General features: G+C 40.0%; 1 protein-coding gene across 1 annotated transcript in view; it reads left to right on the forward strand.

Annotated features, from left to right (window-relative positions):
* Nucleotides 1–22,942, forward strand: part of lrp1bb (low density lipoprotein receptor-related protein 1Bb) — a 239,100-nt gene that overhangs the window by 204,640 nt on the left and 11,518 nt on the right. The window contains exons 68-84 of the mRNA XM_028393416.1: nucleotides 588–694; nucleotides 3,820–3,952; nucleotides 4,688–4,794; nucleotides 4,916–5,048; nucleotides 5,494–5,616; nucleotides 5,755–5,877; nucleotides 7,339–7,482; nucleotides 7,772–7,906; nucleotides 10,812–10,931; nucleotides 11,085–11,326; nucleotides 11,426–11,649; nucleotides 12,312–12,418; nucleotides 13,482–13,598; nucleotides 13,899–14,072; nucleotides 16,317–16,442; nucleotides 17,725–17,889; nucleotides 22,743–22,904. Of these exons, the coding sequence (XP_028249217.1) occupies nucleotides 588–694; nucleotides 3,820–3,952; nucleotides 4,688–4,794; nucleotides 4,916–5,048; nucleotides 5,494–5,616; nucleotides 5,755–5,877; nucleotides 7,339–7,482; nucleotides 7,772–7,906; nucleotides 10,812–10,931; nucleotides 11,085–11,326; nucleotides 11,426–11,649; nucleotides 12,312–12,418; nucleotides 13,482–13,598; nucleotides 13,899–14,072; nucleotides 16,317–16,442; nucleotides 17,725–17,889; nucleotides 22,743–22,904 (2,442 nt within the window). The remainder of the gene's footprint in view (nucleotides 1–587; nucleotides 695–3,819; nucleotides 3,953–4,687; nucleotides 4,795–4,915; nucleotides 5,049–5,493; nucleotides 5,617–5,754; nucleotides 5,878–7,338; nucleotides 7,483–7,771; nucleotides 7,907–10,811; nucleotides 10,932–11,084; nucleotides 11,327–11,425; nucleotides 11,650–12,311; nucleotides 12,419–13,481; nucleotides 13,599–13,898; nucleotides 14,073–16,316; nucleotides 16,443–17,724; nucleotides 17,890–22,742; nucleotides 22,905–22,942) is intronic.

The raw sequence follows: 22,942 nt of genomic DNA on the forward strand, positions 1-22,942 counted from the left end.
GCAGACAGAATGCTGCCCCCCTTCTTGGGAGCGCCACAGTGAATGTATTTACATCTTGATCAGCTTTTATCTCTTTCTAGTGCAAAATGACTCCAATTAGACAGGAATATTTTTTCTGAGGCATTAGCATGTCAACCTAAACCCAGAACATAGGGCTTACAACTGCACTATTTGCCGTGTCAGATTGATGTGACCTTTTAAAGGTAGGGTAGGAGATTTTGAAAACTCAGTGAAAGTCAGCCAGATTTCAAAAGTAAACACACGCCCCTTTCTCTCAGAGCTCACCCCGAAGCCACGCCTCCCAACCAGTCTGTGACTTCGGCCATCATGCACGTACCTCTCTGGTGCGTGCAGAGCAGGAAGAGAGTGACAACCAGCCAATACTCTGTGCAGGGTCGCCTTGCAGGATTGGCTGATGTTTTTAGCATTTTATAGCTTCCACAGATGATTCATATTCTTCGTTTTAAAGTGAAACTGCTGAACTAATTGGTTGCTAAAGAGAAATTACACTAATTTAACAAAAAGTGCATCAGATTGAAATCTCCTACCCTACCTTTAACGTATCGTTTGTGTTTTTCTTGCCTCAGAGCCAGTCACCTGTAACCACAAGGACTTTGCCTGTGCTAATGGAGAATGCATCTCTTCACGGTTCCGTTGTGATGGGGACTATGACTGCTTGGATAATTCAGATGAGGTCAGTGTTTACTATACATGCAAGTCAAACTAGAGGATTACCCTACAGTGCTGCTGAAATAAGACAGAGATTGAACAAGATGTAGCGCAGGCATGTTGCCTATGAATGGATGTAAAATCAGGCACCAAGCATTTACAGACAATGCATCTTCCATTTTTCTTCTTGGGTGGAAAGTACCCTTTTACATTTTTACAAATAAATAAAAGTCCTGTATGTGTGCAGCCCTAGGTACCAGGCCACATCTATCTGCACCATTAAGTTCTGGCTCCTTCTCAAGGTTATGTAACAACACTTCTTATTGTGGTGAAATTATTTATACACAGTGCTGCTCAAAACTTTGTGAAACTTTTAGAAGTTTCTATATTTCTGCATAAATATGCAGCTTTTCACACAAGTCCTGAAAGTAGACAAAGAGAACCCAACCAAACGTAGGAAAAAAAATGAGACAGAGGTTGCAAAACCATTCTATGAAGAGTTTGTACTCCATGAATCTGCAGGCAGACAGATTGTGTACAAATAGAGGAAACTCAAAACCATTGTTTCCCCGCCCAGGAATGGTCTATCAACAAAGATCACCACAAAAACTAGATGTGTTATATCTGTCAGGTTACAAAGGAACCCAGCGTAACCTGTGGGATCCTAAGGGCCCCTCTTGCATTGGCTGATGTTATTGTTCATGAATCAGGGAAACACTGAACACCCATGGTGTGCATGGCAGAGCTGCAAGGAGAAAGACACTGCTCTCCAAAAAGATCACTGCTGCCAGTCTACTGTTTGATACGGTAAAAAGTGGACAAGCCAGAGGGCTGCTGGGAAAAAAAAAAGTTGTGGACAGATAGGGCAAAAATAAGACGCCTGGTGTTTGAAGAAGTGGAAAAAAAAATCAACCATCAGTGAAACAGGGTGGTAGTAGTATCATGGGTTGGGCCTCTTTTGTTGCATCTTACTAAATTTATCATTGATAAAATGATGAAAGGACCTGAAGCAAGCAGTGCATGTGAGAAAACCCACTGGCACCATAACAGCAATTTCAATAACTAACCCTGCAATTATGATTGTTTTTTTTTACATGTCTCACCTGCATAGCTAGCTGCAGCCCAAACTACGTTTTGCACAAATTTAGTAGTTGCACTGACTTTTTTATTTTTACTACTGATATTTACAGTGTATGTTTGAGGCCTTATCTTTATCACAGCTACGAGTAAAAAGTATTGACAAATTGAAATGTCTGGCTACCTTGTATTACCTGAAGCCTGTAAAATGTATAGGAATTTTCAATTTAGTTGTAAAACTACAAATATATATTGTTATTTATGTGCAATTGAGCAACACTAACATGTATGTTAAAGCACCGATGATACCATTTGTATTCTGCTTACTTTACTGCTGTTGTAGTTTTACTTGGCATATGGACTGTGTACAGGTACATGTAATGACTACAACAATTGTGCTTCAAATGGAGAGGTGGTTAAAAAAAAAACTAACATGGAGCTGACAGATGCAGCCATACAGCCAGAGACCAGAGAGCATCTATACCAGCAAAAGCTGAAGATGCCGGTCAGAGGCAAGCCAGGCATGTTAACAAATGTTATAATTTAGAGGTAATTGATGGTTATTGAAATTACAGGTCATATAAAAATGTGAAAACACTACAAAAGTATATATACTTAGAAATAATATTATTGAAATAATAGTAAGTTAGGTAAATTATAGCATGTGGCCAGTATAATTTAGTCTGTGATTAATCTCCTGGAAATGTCTGTTAGTATCAGAGCTTGCAGCACAAGCACAGATTAAATATCTAATTTGAAATTAGACGGGTATATCGCCTCTTGCAAGGAATACAGTCCCATTGTAGACCAAATGTATTGTGCTGATCCAAATCTGCTTGTCATGGACAGGAAATATCACTGTGATGAATTTTTGTACCTTCAAGTACATTAGTGCATGAAATACCTCGTATTCATTTGCTTTTGGAAACCCTAATCCCCCACGCCATTCACCAAAACAAAGGAGGCTTGTTTTGCTCATAACGATGCTTGAATATGAGGCTTTCAAATTGCCGTTGTAATTTTACACTCTTGAAGAAATTAACTTAAATGCGCCTTTATCTACATTGCATGGTGTAACGAGATTTTTGCAGGATTCAGGCAAAAAAAAAAAAACCCATCATTGGTAATGATACAGTGATGCATAATTCAAGGACAATGCCTTGTTATTACAATTCATTATTCTTGTTAATTTATTGCACTATTCAACATTTGCAAAGCAATTTTTACGTATAATCCCCCTCCATGCAAAGCGCTGCAACCCTAATTAACCCTTTATTATTTGGCTCCCCTGTGCCAGCTTTCTGGGTCAGCACAGTCAAATACTTTCAGGAAAAGAAAGTTGCCTTTCCATCAGCAGTGATTATTAAATTCAGTCACAGTGGCTGTCATCGGTTAAAATGCCCATCTTTATTCATACAGAAGTGGTTAATGTGTTTATTTGGGGAGAATATTGATGTACCAGTTGGTTGTATCCACATTGAACTTCAGCCCTTTGTTCGTGGATAGAAAAGTGCATTTATTTTTAATTTTGAGAGGGCAAACCTCAGAGTGAACAGCAACGAATAACAATTTGGTTGTGACTGGTTGTCTGTCTCTCTCTAATGGACTGACAATCTGTTCAGGTGTACCCTAACTCTCTCCATTCCCCTGGGACCTATACTCGATAAATCAGGTATAGCTAATGGAGGGATGGATCCAAAGTGTGTAAAAAGCAGCCGTCACCTGTTCAACTTTTTCCACGAACTTGAGAAAAGTACTTGACTGCATCATTAGTCTCACTTGAATGTAATTCATAGTGTTGGGGACAAAAGCTTTCAGAGTCTGGTCAGGATTTTTCAGGTCAATTTCATCTTGTAGCTGCTTTAAAATTTCACCCATAATCATGCTTCCTTCGTACCAGATGGATCTGAATTTACTACAAAGAATAATTAGCTATAAAGACCTAAATGCTGAAGATACATAGTGGATTATGCAATCTTTTGTTTTTTTTTAAATGATATGAACATCTATGACCAGTTGTTAAAGATGACTATAACAACCCTCTCTGCTTTTTTGTGTTGTATCCGTTTACAGAAAGGCTGTGAGGCACATTGCGGAGACGACCAGTTTCGTTGTCAAAACAACCTCTGCATCTCGCTGAAGTGGCTGTGCGATGGCCAGGAAGATTGCAAGATGGGAGAGGATGAAAAAAACTGCCAGGGAACAGGTATAAAAATAAATGAAAGTCCAGGGCCACTCAAGTCTGAGAGTTTTTTTTACTTGTTTTTTATTACAATTGTCTTACTCCTGTTCTGTAACAAGTCTTGTACTGTTGTCAGTGCAAAGGACGCTTCCTGTTTATAGACCTTATGGTCTCCCTTTTCTTTTCTTTTTCTTTTTTTTTATTAGTGTTTTTTGTGAGGGCATTGCCACTCGAAACCAATAGCACTGATGCCACCTCATCATGGCCTCAGTTTCTATTTAAAAGAAATGGCATCAGCACAGTCCTGTACTATGTTGTGGCTCCCAGATGAAAGATAGATGTAGACGATGTGAGAGGGATTTTTTCAGTAATGTTCTCAATTATCTCCATGTAGTTCTGTGGTAATTGAAAATGAAGTGTTCTGTACTACAAGGTGAGATCATTCTGTTGTGGAAAAGAAAAGGCTTCAGTCGTGCTGATTTGCTTTATTGAGTTCCTATGTTCATTACTCTCCAAGCCTCTGTAGTACTTTGCACAACAGTGGGTCATGCAGGTCGTACAGCTTATGAGCTCTTAGACCTGCAGGAAGACTTCGTTCTGTATTTAGGAGTGACACGTTTGACTAATTTCTCTCCAAGAGCCACAGTTTCAGTCAGGATTATGCTGTGATTTCCACTTGTTTAGTGAACACAAAACTGAACAGGCCTCATGCGAATGGTCACGGTAGGATTGTGACTAATGCGCCTTCCCTGTCTGCAGCTGCCCCATCCTGTTCTGTGAACGAGTACGTGTGTGCCAGCGGAGGGTGTGTGTCCGCCAGCCTGCGGTGTGATGGCCATGATAACTGTCTGGATGGCTCAGATGAGGTCAGTACAGCGCATAATTGTGCGGCTTCACGGATCAACTCGTGTTAAAACGTGAGTCATTCAGTGTTTGGGTTTGCTGTGGTCACAGCTTGATGACTTGACGGCGTTTCTTCGCTGACAGGTCGGCTGTGTTAAGGAGTGCAGGGAGGATGAGTTTCTGTGTCTGAATCGTGCACACTGCATCCCGCGGCGCTGGCGCTGTGATGACGTTTTGGACTGCATGGACCACAGTGATGAAGAAAACTGCAGCCAGGGTGGGTACAAGTGTGACCGCAGATGATGATGATGAGTGATATTTGCAGAGCTTTTAACCCTTCTGAACCCTAAAAAACTGCTGGTTTGAAGTAAAATGTATAAATCACCAATAAAACAGGAAAAATCATGAACTTCCCAGTGGTCATTGAATGCAGCATATGTATGTGTGATATGTATAATATATGTAAAGAATACTGTCGAGCCAAATCTTGAGATATGATATATCTAAATGGATTCTAAATAGAAATTTGTTAAAAAACTGTTTGAACAATATTCTGCACTCCTCGCCAGAACTAGCAATTGAACAAGCAAATGTAAGGATATTAACTATAGTGTGATCCATGTTGTTGCTAGGTCATTGTATAAAATGATCTGTAACAGACCTTGATTGCACTTCTCTGCCTGAGTTACACTATTAAACGTCTGATCTTATTGTAATTACAGGTGCTTTCTTCTGCCGGGCAGATGAGTTCATTTGCAACAACACTTTATGCAAATTACACACGTGGGTGTGCGACGGCAAGGACGACTGCGGAGATAACTCCGATGAAGATGTAGACACGTGTGGTGGGTTGAAGTTGTCACTCACACAAGGTTTCCTTAAGAAGCATATTATATCTGTTTCCTAGGAGGCAATATCTCCTTGTCCTTTCACACTTCATTTAACATCCATTAGCTTTTTTGTGTGTGTCTTTTGATTCGCAGCAAAACTTCCCTGCCCGCCTACACGACCGTTTCGATGCAGAAACGACCACGTGTGCCTGCGCATGGACCAAGTCTGCAACAAAGTGGACGACTGCGGGGACAACTCGGATGAGGAAGAGTGTGGTGAGCACAGAGTGTACTAATACTAATACAATGCTGCACTAAGCAAGTTTTTCATGACAAATTATCCTCTTTTTTTAAACAAAGTGCAGAAGGTGAAATGCTCCCCTGATACTCCTGTCCTTGGTGCACAGAGGCGCAAATATTCCATTCTGTTATCGACCCAAAATATTAATTGGGCTGTGAGAGTTCATGAGCTTTTTAGCATGAAAAGAATCATTGTGTTTAACTAATTTGGAAGCCTGGAGAAGGCAGTCTGTCCCGGAAAAGAGTAAAGTAAAGTGTTTAATAGGGTTTTTCTTCTTGTTAATTATACTTTTGACAACAATCAGATTTGTGACTCCTATGAGGTCTCAGAATTGTGACAAAGCCAGAAAATTAACAGTAGTATTATTGTTTTTTTTTTTTTCATGCATGCGGTTCTTCAGTACAGCCAGCCTTCATTATTTTGGTCCCCTGTGCAGCCCAATCACAGCAAACTGTGATTGTCTTTACTTGGAGCTTCTTTGGACAGTTCACTCACCTACACAAACAGTTATCATCTAGGTACTCATTGTGTACTCTAAAGAATTAACATTTAGTCAATTAATAGAAATTTGGAACTGTTAAGTCTGGAAACAGGAATATTTTTAGGACACTTCCCACTGGTTTGTCCATAAAATGTCAGAATACATTAGATTATTTGATTAATCACAAACAATTAATTAACAATTGTGAATAATAAATCTGAAAAAATAAGTTTATGTATACCACAGACAAGGGCACAAACACCAATATTAAATGCCCTTACAAACAGCACTAAAAGGAAAAACACAGACACTATTCCATTGTGAAAATTGACACACTGCACTGAAAACATTTGATCAATTTTTCTTCTTTTATTTTCTCCAAGATTCTGGCCCTCTTAGCATCCTCACAAGTCCCCTCAACACAAGCCCTCTGTGAACCATCACACAGAACAGACAGGAAAACGAGCGACAAATCACCCAGTCCCTCCATCACTTTCTCTCTCCTTCTATTTCATTCATCTTCCTCGCCAATTGCATTGATAAATGCATCCATCTCTTCCTCCAGTCCATTACCCGTCACCATTGTATGCATCTGTCTGTCCCTTCAATCTGACCTAAATCCCATCATTCCCTCCATCAAGCTCTCCGTCTTTGTAATGCTGGAGAAAGTATCAAACTGTATCATTTTTGTTGGCAAGATAATTAACAAACAGATGTGTTTTTGTGTGCATCCTTCATTTTTGCATCTATTTTCCTCAAAAAAAAAACACCACCTGTCATTGTGCAGTAAAATTCAGTTCATCAAAATGCAGTGAAGCAAGCCTGCAAAAAGTTTTCTAAACAGGGCTGCTTGTTGAACTTTACAGTGCTGATTGATTTTTGACACAGAAAGCATCAGATTTTTACCAGAATATCTGATCCAGCAGTTTTTTTTAACTGACTGTTTGTACTGAAGCAGAGGTGTTGGCTGGAAGACCCCGGCCATGTGGGAAGACAGAATTCACCTGCAGCAACCGACGCTGCATCCCAATCCAGCTGCAGTGTGACCTCTTCAACGACTGTGGCGATGGCGGCTCAGACGAGCAAGAATGTAAGCTGTGTAAGTACAGACAGCGATTGACTGGAGCAGATCAAAGGAGCATTCGGAAGAGATGAAAAGTACCAAATGTCACCACTGCGATGTTATCTTGGAGCAGAGCAATCTCCTCATTTTAGACGTGATGTTTTGTTGTTTATGGTAATGTATGCATGCCCATGTCTGAGGTGTGTTGTGTACTATATGAAATCGGATGATGGCCTCTTGGCTTTTGCACATCAAAGGAGAAGCTCAGCAGGTGTCCCAGATGCAGAGGACCAACGTGTAATCAAAGTCCTGTTTTTATTTGTAGTTCCCAACGAGGATGTATGTGGAAAGAAAACAAATCCGTGTGGGGAGGATGCCATTTGCAACCAGACAAATGCTAATGCTGTATGCCAGTGTAAACCTGGCTTCAAGAGGAACCAGAAGACAGGTTACTGTGAAGGTAACGTTTGAATCAGTGCTCTTCTTTTTTTTCCTGAAGTTTAAGAATGAAGCATAGAGCAAACTTTGTGATACAGTTGCTGCAGTGTTGTTGATTTTATTGAGTAACTGCTTATGTTAGTTGTTCATTTATTCATTCATTCATTCATTTATTAATACAGGGCCTTTATAAGTACTAAAGGGGGTATCAACTTAAATATTACTCCTGCAGAAATGGACTGTTTTCTCAACACTGCAGACACATTACACTCACAGTGAGTATTGCTCCACTGAAGAAGAAAACTACAATCAGGCTAGCTCTGATCGTTGAAACAGACTACACGAAGGATGGAGAGGAAGTGGCATTCCAGATTCAGATGAATCCCAGAGGGCCTGGAGAGACCATTTACTGGCATATAGGAAGGCCCTTCATAAAGCGAGGATAGCTTACTACTCCTCATTAATAGAAGGAAAGAAGAACAACCTGCGCTTTCTCTTTGACACTGTAGCCAGGCTGACAAAGAGCCACAGCTCTGTGGAGCCTCGTATTCCTGCAGCTCTTAGTAGTGAAGACTTCATGATCTTCTTGATAAAATCACTAATATTGGAGAAAAAATCAATCATGATCTCCTAGCAACCGTCGAGGACACACTTCTAGAAACAGATCCTAATCTACCGGTACCTCTGGACTGTTTTTGTGCCCATAGACCACCAGCTGACCACCAGCATCAGTAAATCTAAACCTACTACATGTCTTTTAGACCCCATCCCCTCTCAGCTCCTCAAGGATGTTATTCCTCTGATAGGAGACTCATATTAGGCCCCAAACATCTTAGAACTAGAAAAGCTGATAACATTCTCTCTTTTGATGGCATTACTTTGGCCTCGAGTACATCTGCGAGGAACCTTGGAGTTATCTTTGATCAAGACATGTCGTTTATCTCTCATATTAAACAGGTCTCTCAGACCACCTTCTTTCACCTCCGTAATATTGCTAAGATCAGGAGCATCTTTTTTTGTTACGACTAGGCTGGACTACTGCAACTCAATATTATCAGGATGTCCACATTGCTCCATTAATAACCTGCAGCTGATCCAGAACACAGCAGCTAGAGTTCTGACAGGAATCCGCAAAAGTGTTTCTCTCCTGTTCTAGCTTCTCTTCACGCCCAGTGGGGTCAAGAATAAACTTCAAAATCCTTCTCCTTACCTACAAGGCTCTACATGGACTAGCTCCCTTATATCTGCAGGACCTGATAGTACTGTATGTTCCTAATAGAACACTCTCAAATCTCAGAGTGCAGGTTTACTTGCAGGGGCTTCAGGCTCTGGGTTTCTGTAAAGCGTCTTGACACAGTTCTCATTGTAAAAAGCTCTACATAAATAAAATTGAGTTGAATTGTTCCCTGAAGTTTCATTATGTTCACTAAAATTATTGGTAAACTACAAAGTTTAGTAAGTGGCTCAATAGAACCAGGTTTTCTATGTGTGAGCTGGTTCAGCAAAGCCTAACCTCATAATCAGACATGTCTGGTGGTATGAGGGTAAAAGTGTTCTCTGGTAGCCCAGGCCTTTTCCCCAGGCCCTCTGTGTGTTCACATTTAAGTGGACATTTGAGGCTTTTTCTACAAGGAAAGTGTGTGTTTGTGGGGCATAGACTGGTTATGATAGATTGATTTGAAGAAAATTATCATCATGATAAAAAAGTATTAAAGCAAATATAAGACCAGAGAGGCATGCTGGGAAAAAAATCATTAATGATTACTTTTTTAATCATTAATGTTTTACCCTTTAATGCACCATGCCAAATAGAAGTGATGCAGGAGATAAAACAAGTCCATATAGGTAGAAATCACTTTAGATTTTGGCTAATTCAAAGAAATAAATCATTTTATAGACTGAATATCCATCACGTCTAATCAATAATATTTGTTCAGTGATCTCTTCTCTGAAATGCTGAAATCATTTGATGGTTTAAGGGTTATTTCAACATTTGGCCCATCTTCCTCAATGACCCTTATATTAAAATATTCAGGTTCATACTGACCTACTTGCATTTACAAAGAATAGCGTACATTATTACAAATGTATTCTATAATCTCCAAACTCACTCCCTCCAAACAGACCCTGGTACGGTTCAGATTTTAGGTTCAGTGGATTGGCTGTTAACTGTCAGAAAAAAAGAGAGCCACCCTGCAGTCTCTGATGTTAGACCTCGATAACATGTGAATCTTGCTTTGTTCTGCACCCTGTAGAGGTTTCAGCTATAGCATCTATACGTTTTTGTAAGGTGTGGCATGTTCCCGGCATTGGGTTCATCAGGGTTTTATGTGAGTAAAAGCTAATAATTTTGCAGCTCTGGAACTAAGCTGTAGAAGTAAATGATGCTTCTGTTGAGACCAGACAGAACAAGTATCCTTTAAAATGGTCAAACACAAATAATGTGACCACAGCATTTCAATGTCAATTTGGGTTAAACTATATCCCACTTAGACGTCTGGTTTCAATAAACCGACATCTTCCCACATTGTGAAGAACTTTGCATAAATTCATATCTGTTTGGATGAGTGCTTTTATTATTTAGTCAACCTTGTGGCTTTCTTCATTCGCAGTTAATGGCTTTTTGTCACGTCTATACAAATAGAAAGTGTCACTTAACTGTGTCTGTAAGAGTTTTCATTCTATGGGTTTAATGCAACACTTATTATGAAAAAAAATGATTTATACTAATTTCCTGCTTATTCATATCATGTTCTGGGTAAAGCCTTGTATTTGGCCTTGGTCCTTTCATTTGTCAGATATTATTCATAATCTTTTATATAAAGTGTAAAATGATGATGAAATATATATGAATACTTTGCAACCACTGGAAACTTTTCTAAAGCAACCTTTTACAAAACGAATCAGTGTCTCTTCTTTTATTCCAGAGATAAATGAATGTCTGCAGTTCGACACATGTCCCCATTACTGCACAAACACTAAAGGCTCTTTTAAATGCACGTGTGACCGGAATTACAAGGAGATCAATGGCAACTGTGTAGCCAAAGGTATGAAGTTGAGTATCAAACAACCTTTTATATTTCCCATACTCTGCTGATATGACCTTACTGTGAAATATTTTTTCTGCTCGGTCTGCTGTATTATCCTCTACACAAGATGGTATTTACCTTTCTTTCCTTTTTTTTAATGACTCTCTGTAGGACCAGAGGATCGAGTGCTCTACATAGCGAATGATACCGAAATCCGAAGCTTTGTGTATCCATTTAACCAGAGCCAGGGACACAAACTGCTCACTCACATTGAGGACAACGCCCGCATTATCGGGATGGACGTTCTGTTTAACCACCAAAAGTTTATCTGGGCCACCCAGTTTAACCCCGGTGGAATCTTTTACAAAGACACTCAAGAAAGGAGCCAGAGCAAAACGAATGTCAGAAACATTGTAAGTATTTTATGTCTTCCATGAGACATAAATTTAAGAGAACATATGGACTATAGATTTTACAGTGCACCTGACATTTTATGACTGTATTGCCTGCAGTGTTCAGACTTCCGTCGCCCCAGAGATATTTCTGCTGACTGGATCACAGGAAACATTTATTGGACTGATCACTCTCGGATGCACTGGTTCAGTTATTACACAGCCCACTGGACTAAATTACGATATTCCATAAATGTGGGCCAGCTTAAAGGACCAAACTGCACCCGCTTGATTACTGACATAGCGGGAGAGCCGTACGCCATCGCTGTCAACCCAGCCAGAGGGTAAGCCACAGTCTGAACAAATGTGTGATTATTCTAAAGACATGACATACTGGCTGGAATCATATTTTCCTATTGCTCGTTGAAAATTGAAACTTATTATCACCATAGAGTCAGCTCAGAGTCATAAGCATTTCTATTATTTTACATCTCTCAACATTTCAACAAGATTCATTTGGTCTTCACCTTTTTATAGCATTAAAAATTATTCTTTTTTATCAGACCAGTGTTTTTGCGTTTTTACCTTGACATGTTTTGACTACTTCCTGTAGTCTTCTTCAGAAGTCACATGATGTTACCGGTGACCAGGTAGTGGGGGAACAGCGCCACCTGTAGTCCGGCTTCTTCAGCACTGTGTCCCAGGTGTGGGACAGCGCTGTTCCCTCACTACCTGGAGTGGTGGGAGAATGGTGCCACAACCTGCATAAAATCAGCTGGCAGACACGTCACCGGTAACATCACGTGACTTCTGACGAAGACTACAGTAAGTAGTCGAAACATGCCGAGGTAAAAACACAAAAACACTGGTCTGATAAAAAAGAATACTTTTTTAATCATACATCTCTCAACATTGTGTGTTCAGTCAAATCCCCTTAATATAAACATATAAGAACATGGTGGTGTTCATGTGTTTTGAAATGTTACCTACCCTTTGTCCCTTATAGAATGATGTACTGGAGTGTAATAGGCGACCACTCCCACATAGAGGAATCAGCCATGGACGGCTCTTTACGCAGAATACTGCTGGAGAAAAACCTTAGGAGACCCACTGGTAGGCTTTTCTTTTATTTATGTTCCAATGCAGTTTCCTTGTAAAGAAAAAAAATAATATTAACATTCAGTTTCTTATCACTAGTCTCGCCTCAAGGGCATTTATAAATTTTGAATGCTTATCGTTTTTCATAAAAATCTGTCTGTGAAGCAGTGTTCTGGGATTTTGTGAAACCGTCATTGTTTACATCCATGTTTACACCTGCCAGCTGTCTTCTACTTTGGTTTTTGTAACTGTTTTGTTATAAATTATTAATTAATGTGAGATTCAAAGGAGATAAGACTGACCATGTAAGAAACGCTGCCTTAAATATACCGCACAGTTTCTTTGGTGCTTTAAAGAAACTCAAAGTCTGACCCAGCACTAGCAGGAGAAACTCCCAAGTCAGTCACAGTACAACTCAAACAGCTTTAAAAAATTATTTCTCTCTCTCTCCACATGCATATGTTTTTTTTTTTTTTTTTAAACTAAGGTCCCACTGGGGCCACCAGAAGGGGTGTGTCCTTTGCATTCTTGTAAAGAAAACAGCTTTGATACAGGTCCACAATCCAACCTGTGTCGAAGTGCCAATAATCAATTGAAGCCCTATTATAAAAAGCTAAAAGAAGACAACACAATCTACATTTTGAGAGTCAGGAATTCTGTACAGCCACTAGGGTTGTGTTGTTACTGTACGTCTATAGGGAGGCACTTAGTGCTGATCTAGTTCTGAAGAACTGTTTTGGCCTCCTTTAATTCAGGGGACCCATGCTCTGTCTTGGTCACAAAAAAGAGAAATTCATCATCAGTGGAAAAACGCAAAGCTATTAAAGTGCCTCAGCCAGGTGCTCAATTACCAAGTCAGACTTTTGGGAGAAAGTAAAAGTGAGGACACTGAAATGTTAAAGTTAAAACAGCCCCTATGAGGTAGACACAAAATAATTAAATAAATAAATAAAAAATCTCTCTGTAATCTGCTAGATATTACAGTCCTGACCTTAAGGTCTCCTGCATTGCGGGATTCCACAATGATCCCTGTGTAATTTGTCAGGTAAATAAATCTCTTACCTTCATCCTCCCACAGGGCTGGCCATTGATTATTTCAACCAACGCATTTACTGGGCTGATCCTGAGCTCTCACAGATAGGGAGCATGAGATTGGATGGTTCGGACCCTCTGGTGACAATCAGCGACAGACACGGTAAACCCATATGGGAAACAAAGCACAACCTTTTTTCCCTTTAAACACATACTATTCATGCTGCACTTGTTGCTGTTTTTCTTCAGCTCTTTCTATCAAATAATTGCAAAGTTAACACTGCTTGTGTGTCTGCAGCTTCTAAACAGTGTGTGTTGAGAAGAGTCGGCCCACACACACACCATTCCTCCTTCCTCCCTCTGCCACAGGGCAGAAACTTTCATCATCTTGCGGCACCGAGTGTGTTAGGAAAGGCTACTTGATGTTATCTGCTTTTTTTTTCCCTCTCTGCTTGCGCTTCAGGAATCTCCCAACCATACAGAATTGATATATTTGAGGACTACATCTATGGCACTGGACTAAAACACGAAGTCTTCAAGATTCACAAGTACGGCAAACAGTCTGTGGAATTTTTCAGTTTGGGGGTGGAGAGGCCCACTAATGTTTTTATCTCCCACCGTTACAAACAGCAAGACAGTAAGTAGTCTTTCTTATACTATTTTTACATTGCTCACATACATAGTGTCAGTCCAAATACTAAGTAAAGACAAGAAATGCCTAAATGAATTTGCATAGTGCCACTCACACAAAATGAGTTAAATCAGGCATACATGTCTCAGTAGCAATTAACCACATAACACACTTCCCTTGAGGTCAAACATGGATATTGAACAGATAGCAGCATCAGGTCATTACACATAAATGTCACTGAATATCTAATAATAATAACTTCCTGTCATTTGATAAACTATTTATATGAAGAGGGCTATGAAGGCCATCATTAATAAGTGATATTAAAAGTAAAGGTCTCATTAGAATGCAAGGTCATAGTTTGTGGTTTCTGTGGCAACACCGTGGGAACATATAGCTTATGAAACACTGTAGCCAGGGATGCTGCAAGTCAGTCAGAGTTAGAGGTGCAAAGGGGAAGATCAATATATTAATATGGTACATTTTTTTTCAAATCAATTACATGGCCAAAATTTGACGGCAAGATTTCACACAACAGTGAATTAGAAGACCATGGTGTTAGCACAGTCACCCGTGTTCAAGTATTTTTGTTGTTGATGCACACTGACACAATTGTAACAGACAGACACACAGGTAAATTATGAAAAAAGAAATCTGAATAGGCAGATTATATGTAGACTCTGTTATCACACAGAAATACTGCTAGATGGGGTACCATGCACTGCTTTGTCTATTATTATATTAATAATGCAATTAATATAATGTATGTCTCTTATCTATTTATTAGGCAAATTGTATACATGTGGTTATAGACTACAGTTTTACAATTACAGCCCCCTAAGACTCTTCTTCTAGAGTCCCTGGTTGGAGCCAAATGTTAGACAGTGGTTGGGAGAGCTCAGGGACTTATGAAAACCACAGCAACAAAACACAAACAAACTAGGACTAGCATGTGAGCTTCCAGTAAAACAATGCAAATCACCACACGTTAACACACAGACATGTTGCTGCAAACAGAAATGTTTGACTACTCTGTGTTGAAATAAGATGCAAAATGTTTGGTGGAGACTGTAAGGACTTTAAGACACAGTGTGAAGTGAAACACTAAAGGAAAACTGGCAGTAGTTGAACTTAGAAGACAATCTATGTGTTCCACTGAATTCTTAAGGTTATAACAGATTATAATTAAAATGTGAAAACATGTGTCTTAAGTAATGGTATTAAACCCATGTTAAATGCACATATTCATTTATTCCTGTAACTACCAAAAGTGTAATGAACTGATGAACTGAACTGATCTGAGGCTGAGCTGAAGACATAACACTTTCAGGTGTGCAGCATGAAAACACCCATCTGTTTTCTGAGACACAGCTAATCGATACAACCACGTCCTTCCTCTCACTTTCTTCTTGTGGTAAACCAGTGTCAGTTATTTGTTACGTCTCTGGTGTTAATAGATAGTGAGCATCAAACAGCTCAGTCTCGGTCAGTTTTTCACTTACAGGGCCGATGTTGCATTCCCCAGAGACTCATTAGGACAGCCGTGCAGCATGTAGCATGGAATCTGTGGGCAGGAGATGCACTCAGCTTGCAAGAAGTGAAAGCTTGATATCTTCAGCGAAAAAAAAAAAATCAGTAAATATTATCTTTCATCCTCATCCGTAAAAATGGAGCACTGCTCTATTTGGTGTATACTGTACAGAAGGCAGCGATAATGTCGCCATTGTGACGTGTTAGAGAGACAAGCAGGATTGTCACTTCATTGGACACAGCTGGTTTGGCTTCTTATAGTCAGTTACAAATCTCATGTAAATTAGAAGTTGCCCAACCTGTTTCGCAGCTTACACGTGCTGATCATCAATGCGATGACTCCCCGTTGTGGAAGTGTTGTTATCTTTGATTAAATCAAACTAGGTTTCCATGAGATGTTTACATTACTTTGTCTCTGCGCTGTAGGCAGCATTAGAAAGAGCACTTCAAAAAGCCACTAATCAATTAGACAACAGCGAATTCCTAACACACTCCACAATCGTTGATTATTTAATCTGTTGACGTGTGTGTGAGAAGTTATTTATATGCTTCAGCCCTGTGCCTCTCGGGGGCTACAAGAAAATAGCACACTTCAAACAAGAAATTAAAACACTTGAAATAAATAGCTTTTTGTCTAAAAAGGAACAGTCACACTTTTCACAAATAAACAAGACTTACACATTATCTCTTTCTTTCTCTCTTTCGTTTTTGTTTATCCAGCGTCAAATCCATGTTTTCGAATGTCTTGCGATTTCATGTGTCTGCTCAATCCAACCGGTGCCAGATGTACCTGTCCAGAGGGGAGGGGGCTGGTCAACGGCACCTGCAGCGATGTCAACATCTCAGGTAAGCCGACTCTGGCATCATCATACACAACACATCCTCATTCACAAAAACAGAATAGATCAATAAATGTGATGCCCAAAACAAAATACATAATAGATTGTGTTAGAGAGCCAGTATAAGGAGTGCCAGCAATAAAGACTATCAGACACTGGCATTAAGTTGTGTCTGTAATGTCTGTACTTCCACCGAGGGGACTGGAGTTCATTGCTCATGTTGGACTACTATTCATTTATTAGCAAATTGAGGGGGGCCCTATGAAGGGGACACTGTTTTTTGTTTGACTGTATGAAAAAAATGTGTTAGCCTCGTCTGTAGCTGTGTGCCTCGTTTTTCCTCTCGCCTCTCTGATCCTTCTGTTTTCTGTGTTTGAGTACTCCTTCAGGACGGCGACTTTTTCTTCACACATCAGGCAGCTTTGTTTCCACTGAACTCTCTAAAATATACTGCTGTGTCCATCTTTAAAACTGTGGTCACCATCCACTTTCCTTTTCGGCTTGAAACACCTTTATTGTTCACAGCCGTCCAACAATTAAAGCTCAGAGCTGGGCTGTCTCGCCAACAACGAGTATGAGCCTTTACTCTTTTCCGTTATTGTCATTTGTGTTAGTATGACTGTGGTTCTATTCAGTGGAATGTTGTGGGTAGTTTAAATTTATATTCATTTGAACTTTTACACTTACAAAAAAGATTCGGGCCAGTTGGGCCGTTGTGTTGTGTTTTGGACATCATGGTGCTGGCTAGAGGCAGTGGGCCCGCGGGCCTTGAGTTTGACACAGGTGCTTTAAATATTAATGATACTCACAGGAAAGAATTGATAGTGAAAATGTGAAGTGGCAACTTTCATGGCCGAAAACATGTATCCAACACTGAAAAAAATAACAGAAAGTGCATTGTCTTGAGCTGCCACTTGAGGCTGCAATCAAGCACCACAGAATTTCAGGTTTACAGCTTTGTACCATGGCCGCAGCTGTACATATAAGAGTCTCTGCTTTGTTGCTGCAGAGATGTTGTATAGCATTACGATGTTTCATGTCCTTCCGATCAATGGTGTTGTTGCTTGTTTGTGTGGGTGGATGTCAGACCATTCATACCACAATGGTTGTTGTATGAATCAGCAGTAACACTAAAAGGATATTCAGGTACCCATTCATAGCAGGCACTATACAGCACTGTGCCTCCTGCATGTAATCTGTACTTCAGGTATGAACCTTTTGTTGATGTCTGACATTAAGATGTGACCTCTGCACGCTCCAGTACAGTAAGTGACTCTGCTGTTGTGAAGGTGAACTGTGTCGCCCCCCCTGTGAAAATGGAGGCCGCTGCTTAGCCAATGAGAAAGGAGACTGGAGGTGCTACTGCTGGCCTGACTTTTCGGGGGAGCGCTGTGAGGTCAACCACTGTACAGACTACTGCCTAAACGGAGGCACCTGCATGGGCTCACCTCTAGGTAAGTCTACTTCAAAATGTCACATTATCATATGTTTGTCATTTATAATAATATCAATACTGAATATGCTTGCACAGATGGCTCAGCTTTGCTGCTGGGTTCTTTTCATGCAGACAAAAACAGTATCAGAAACATCTTCAGTGACCCACCTGATTCTTCCTGCACATTTATCTTCCTTCACTTCCACACTTTCCTCTCTAAAGTTCAGATTTGCCACATTGCATCTGTCAGTTGAGCAGTTTTGTCACTGACGCATCAGATATCCACCCTCTTTCAAGTCTCCCTTCATGCTCTCAAACTTGGGAATATATATTTATAAATATAATCCTTAGTTTTAGTATAATTGTATTTTAGTATTTGGTTACCTTGTTGATTACCTGCTCCACCCTAATTTGTTTCACCTGTGTATTTATCGGTGGTGTCAAGTAACGCACTAATGTTACCTTACTTAAATAGAGGTTTTGTGTATTTCTACTTTACACCACTGTTTTCTTGAATTTGTTTTCTACCTACTTTTTACTTTTATTTATTATGTTTACAGAAAAATATATTTACTTTCTACTAATTACATTTTGAAAAAGATCTTGTTACCCAAGTGCAGGTTTTTTTCACGTTGGTCTATTATCTATCATCTATCCTCATGGTGCTCCAAAGATCTTTTATAACACTGATGTCTCACTCCCTCCTGATCACTTGCATCATTGCATGTTTGAAGGAGTGAGCACTCTTACCGTTAATTCAAGATCTTTGAATAGAACACAATGCGGAAAGACAGGACTGCACTGCTGGAAAGGATGAGGTGAAGAGTGTCGGTGCACTGGCTTGTCAGTTAGCTAACTAGCTTCTGTCTGCCAACATAAGTCCATCCATCAATGACCGGCTGATTAACATTAAACTAAAGAAGGAAAACTCTCCTTGCTTTCAGCTAGTTTTATCAGTAAAAATGATTTAAGCCTATTTTGTAATTTCCGTTGTTTACTTTGTACTGTAGTTTTACATTAGTGGGTATTTTTCAAACCCCATAGTTCTGTACTTCAACTTGAGTAGAATTGTTGTGTCAGTGTTTCAGTAATTTTTATCTGTCTATACTTCCACTTGAGTAATATGTTTGAACTTTTGACAGCACCTGTATTTATTGTCTGTGTCTTCCCTCACTGCTTTGCCAGATCGTCTTGTGTCTTTGTTCCGAGCTTTCCAGCAGTCTCGTTTCCAGTGACTTCCTGGCTTTGGCTCTGTTTGCGTTTGTGGATTACCTACTTGCCTGCTCCTTTTGTTCCTTTGCCAGTGTTGATTGCTATCATTGCCTTCCAACTATCAAGATTGCATTACCCCTTGGTACTGTTGCTAGGTTGGACTGTCCTTCTGTTAACCGATCTCTGGTCTGGACTGTGGCCCATGAGCTTGTCCAATCCACTTGTACCATTGCCCTGTCGGACTGCTTTTTGTGTTACGAAACCAAGCCTGAATTAAAGAAACTCTTTTTTCCCTTCTGCTATTGAGTCTAAATCTGCATTTAAGTCCTAACCACCTGATAACCTGACAGAATCAGTACATGTTATATATATACTAGCTATTATTTTCAGCTTGCAGGTTATTCCATTATAGCAATTACACATATCAACAACAAGCACCACTGGCTTGTGTTGCTACATAGATGTTTTATAATGGCAGCACCTATTCAGTGTGTTTGCCTTCATTAAATATGTTTACACTGAATGACATCCAGTAAGGACCCCAGCAATATGTCCCAGTTTAAATGAGTAGTAGTTAGTCCAACTATTGCACAGATTTTGATTTGTGTAGTGAATGCTTTAGAGTAGCTTTCACTCTTTACCATCTTTTCAAAGGATAGAAGTAATCTGTTTGTTTTTCTTCCTGGCCTTTGGGAAACATGTCTGCCCAATAGGAAGGAAACTGATGTTTTTGAAAATCTGTGTTCTCATCTTTCATCGCATTCTGTTTGGATTTTTAAAGCAGCTCTACGTGACATAAAAAGAAGCCAGGATAATCACTGCTGCTCATTAAACGCAATAGAGTCTGCCTGTCAAGACAGCATGGGGATGGAGTTGCATGCTGTGGGATCGTGTGTGGCTCCACTGATGACAAAAGTCCAAAACGCTACCTTGGATGATGAATTGTTTTCCTGTTTATGGTGGACAGATGATCTAGCTGGTGCTGCTGGGGACACAGTGTCTTTTGTTTTCCAAGAGACTCTCCTGCATTGAGCAAATGTCGAATGCGAAAAGAATATTGGTGTAAATGAGTGACCAAGTATGAGAGCAGGGAAAATTATAGCTAAATGGATTCTTTTCATAGCTCCTGCTTTCAGGATAAAGAGAATGGCCCAAAAGCAACCGTACAATCAATTAGAGGCTGGAATTGTTCCAGCTAAATCTATAAAAACACAAGGTGTCATTGAGTTCCTGCTGTCATGCCTTTGACTGGTTTACCTGCACTTTAATGGAACTTTTGGCAGTTAAATTCACACATTTTCTCATTGTAACAGAAAAACCTTTGTACCTTGAATAGAGATAAATACATTCACAACGAGCCATTTATTCTGACTGTCACTTTTGTCCCTTCAGTCAGTGCTAGCTGTTTGACGTTTCTTTGCTTCACCCTCCTGTGTCATTCTGGTCTCCCACCGGCTCTTTTTCCTTGAGGGCAACCTTGGTAGTATGTGATCATGAGATTTTTAGCACATGCCTCAGCCACCTCATGAAGTATATTCCAGCTGTGTCACAGTTTATTAAGCCGCTAGTAGTTGAGTTCTGCTGCTGTGATACCAGCACTGCTTGTAGGCCAACTCTAGGAGGAACTTGGAAGATGATCCAAAGTGAAAAGGGTTCCTCTTACATATTGTTTCCTGTTTGACAGTTTAATACCTACTAAGGTAACTGGATTTGACAGGAAGTAGTACTAGTAGTAGTATCTCCTGCATCTGTTGTAGTGTAATAAAACGTTGTCTGCACGTTTAGCACAATTTTACGAATATATGTGATTGTATAGAAATCTGAGTTTTTCTTTTTTACACTGATATTATCTGGACTAAACAAATTGGTTTTGTCCTTTTTTTGCTTTAACATTTTGCTTTAACATTTTCCGTTTTATAGTCTTATTATTTTTAGTTTTATTTTTTAGTTTTTTTATATACAAAATAAAGAGGTATAATTTAAACCACAGAAGAAACCAGACAAAACATTGACAAGAATATTTAAAGACAAAAAAAATTAAAGCAGCACTGTGTTGGGTTTTGGGACATCTAGTGATTAGGTTGCACACTGCAGACATCAGTGAGACCTGTGTGTGCGTTTGTGTGTGACCCCTAGTTTTATGGCCTATACACTTATAAAATCCCACTGGCGTAGGTAGCTTACTCCAATGTTCTCCTGGTGCCCCAGTTGGAGTTTTACTGAAATGAAAATGAGCTCAGCACCCAGTGGGTCGTTCAGGGCACTTGAGCTTGGCTGACTTTTTCACCTTTTTAGAAAGCAGTCTTCAAGTTGACAAAGACGTGAATGAATGGTGAGTGATTGTCTCCTGGACATTTCAAACCCAGATTATCCCTGCCACTGAGTTGTGGAGTGTGAAATTACCAAGCAGTGCAGTGTGACCTACATGGTGAGACCTGTATCCATAGCAACATGGTTGTCTGCTATACAAGTAGTTATCAATTGTTACCTTTTCTGAACATCTCTTGAATCTTGGTTCCTGCTCCGGCCTGCCATTAAAAAACGCTTCAGGATTGGAAGAGAATCTGTATTCAGGAAAGTATGAAAAGATAATCTGACATATTCAGGTTTCCAAATCCCAAAAAGTGGGATGCACTTGCAGTATTCGGTATGTGTCTCTGTGTACAGTATAGCTCCATAATATCAGAAGTGGATCAAATCATAATTGGTGTGAATCCAGAGAGGATTATCACACAAGTTCCTCTCTGTGTAGGATGTCAGTGTCTTTCTGGTGATGTTTTGTTTTTTTCACTTTGCTTTGGGTCACACTCACTGCACTGCTTTTCCACTGCAGAAGGCAGTTGTTATCACTGATAAAACTTGTGAATAACCTGCTTGTGTGTGCTAGCAGCACAGTGCCACACTGCACACTGGCAAAATGAGCTGGTAAATGCAGAAATGATTTCAATCGTTAGTTGTAGTCAAGTTGCAGGGTTGATCCAAAGGAAATGCGCCAGCTTGGAAAGGCATTTCCCCCTCTTTCAATTGTGAATATAAAAAAGTGTGAGATGTATGTAAGAAAATGTGTTAAAGCCAGTTAGGGTCATTTAGACACCTGATTAGGATGCTTCTCGGACACTGCCCTGTTAGAGATATTCCAGACGTGTCTGAAAAGGAGGAAAACTGTGGGCAGAATAAGAACACTCTGGAGGAATTATACACATCTTACATCTGGCCTAAGTACAATTTGGGATCCCACCGGACATAACCGAGAAAAAGGACACCTTAGCTACTCTCAACGGGTGCCAATCTGCAGTCACCTTGACCCACACATGAATATGTGTCTGAAAGTGACAGATGGATCTCTGCCTGTATTCACACATGACTTATGCGTACTGCACTTCTTCAAGAATCTCTGCGCAGGGCATCATTTCCATACAACATGACTGACAGATAGTAACCCACACAATGACAGAGAGAGTTAAAGTCAACCCCTGTTTGATGTAATGAAAGAATCTGCCACCCAGGATAACAGTGTGTACATTGATGTGTGGTTTTGATAACACATGGACAACAATGATCCCCTATGGCATAGAAATCCATAAATCCAACACGCAGTCGTCATGTGTTGAGTCGATGCGCTGCTGGTCTTCTAATCTTTCCTTTTCTAATTTGTTTCAGGAAAGCCTACATGCCGCTGTCCTGTTGGATTCTCAGGGTCGTTTTGTGAGAGGAGAATTTGTGACAATTACTGTTTAAATGGAGGAACATGTGATGTCACTCAGGGGAACCAGCCAGTGTGCCGATGTATGGCAGAATATACCGGGGATCGCTGTCTTTACCGTGAGTCCTGCACTCCATCACTATACCCCTCACGTGAT

Source organism: Parambassis ranga, chromosome 21 (genome assembly GCF_900634625.1).
Source record: "Parambassis ranga chromosome 21, fParRan2.1, whole genome shotgun sequence".
Taxonomy (NCBI): Eukaryota; Metazoa; Chordata; class Actinopteri; family Ambassidae; genus Parambassis; species Parambassis ranga.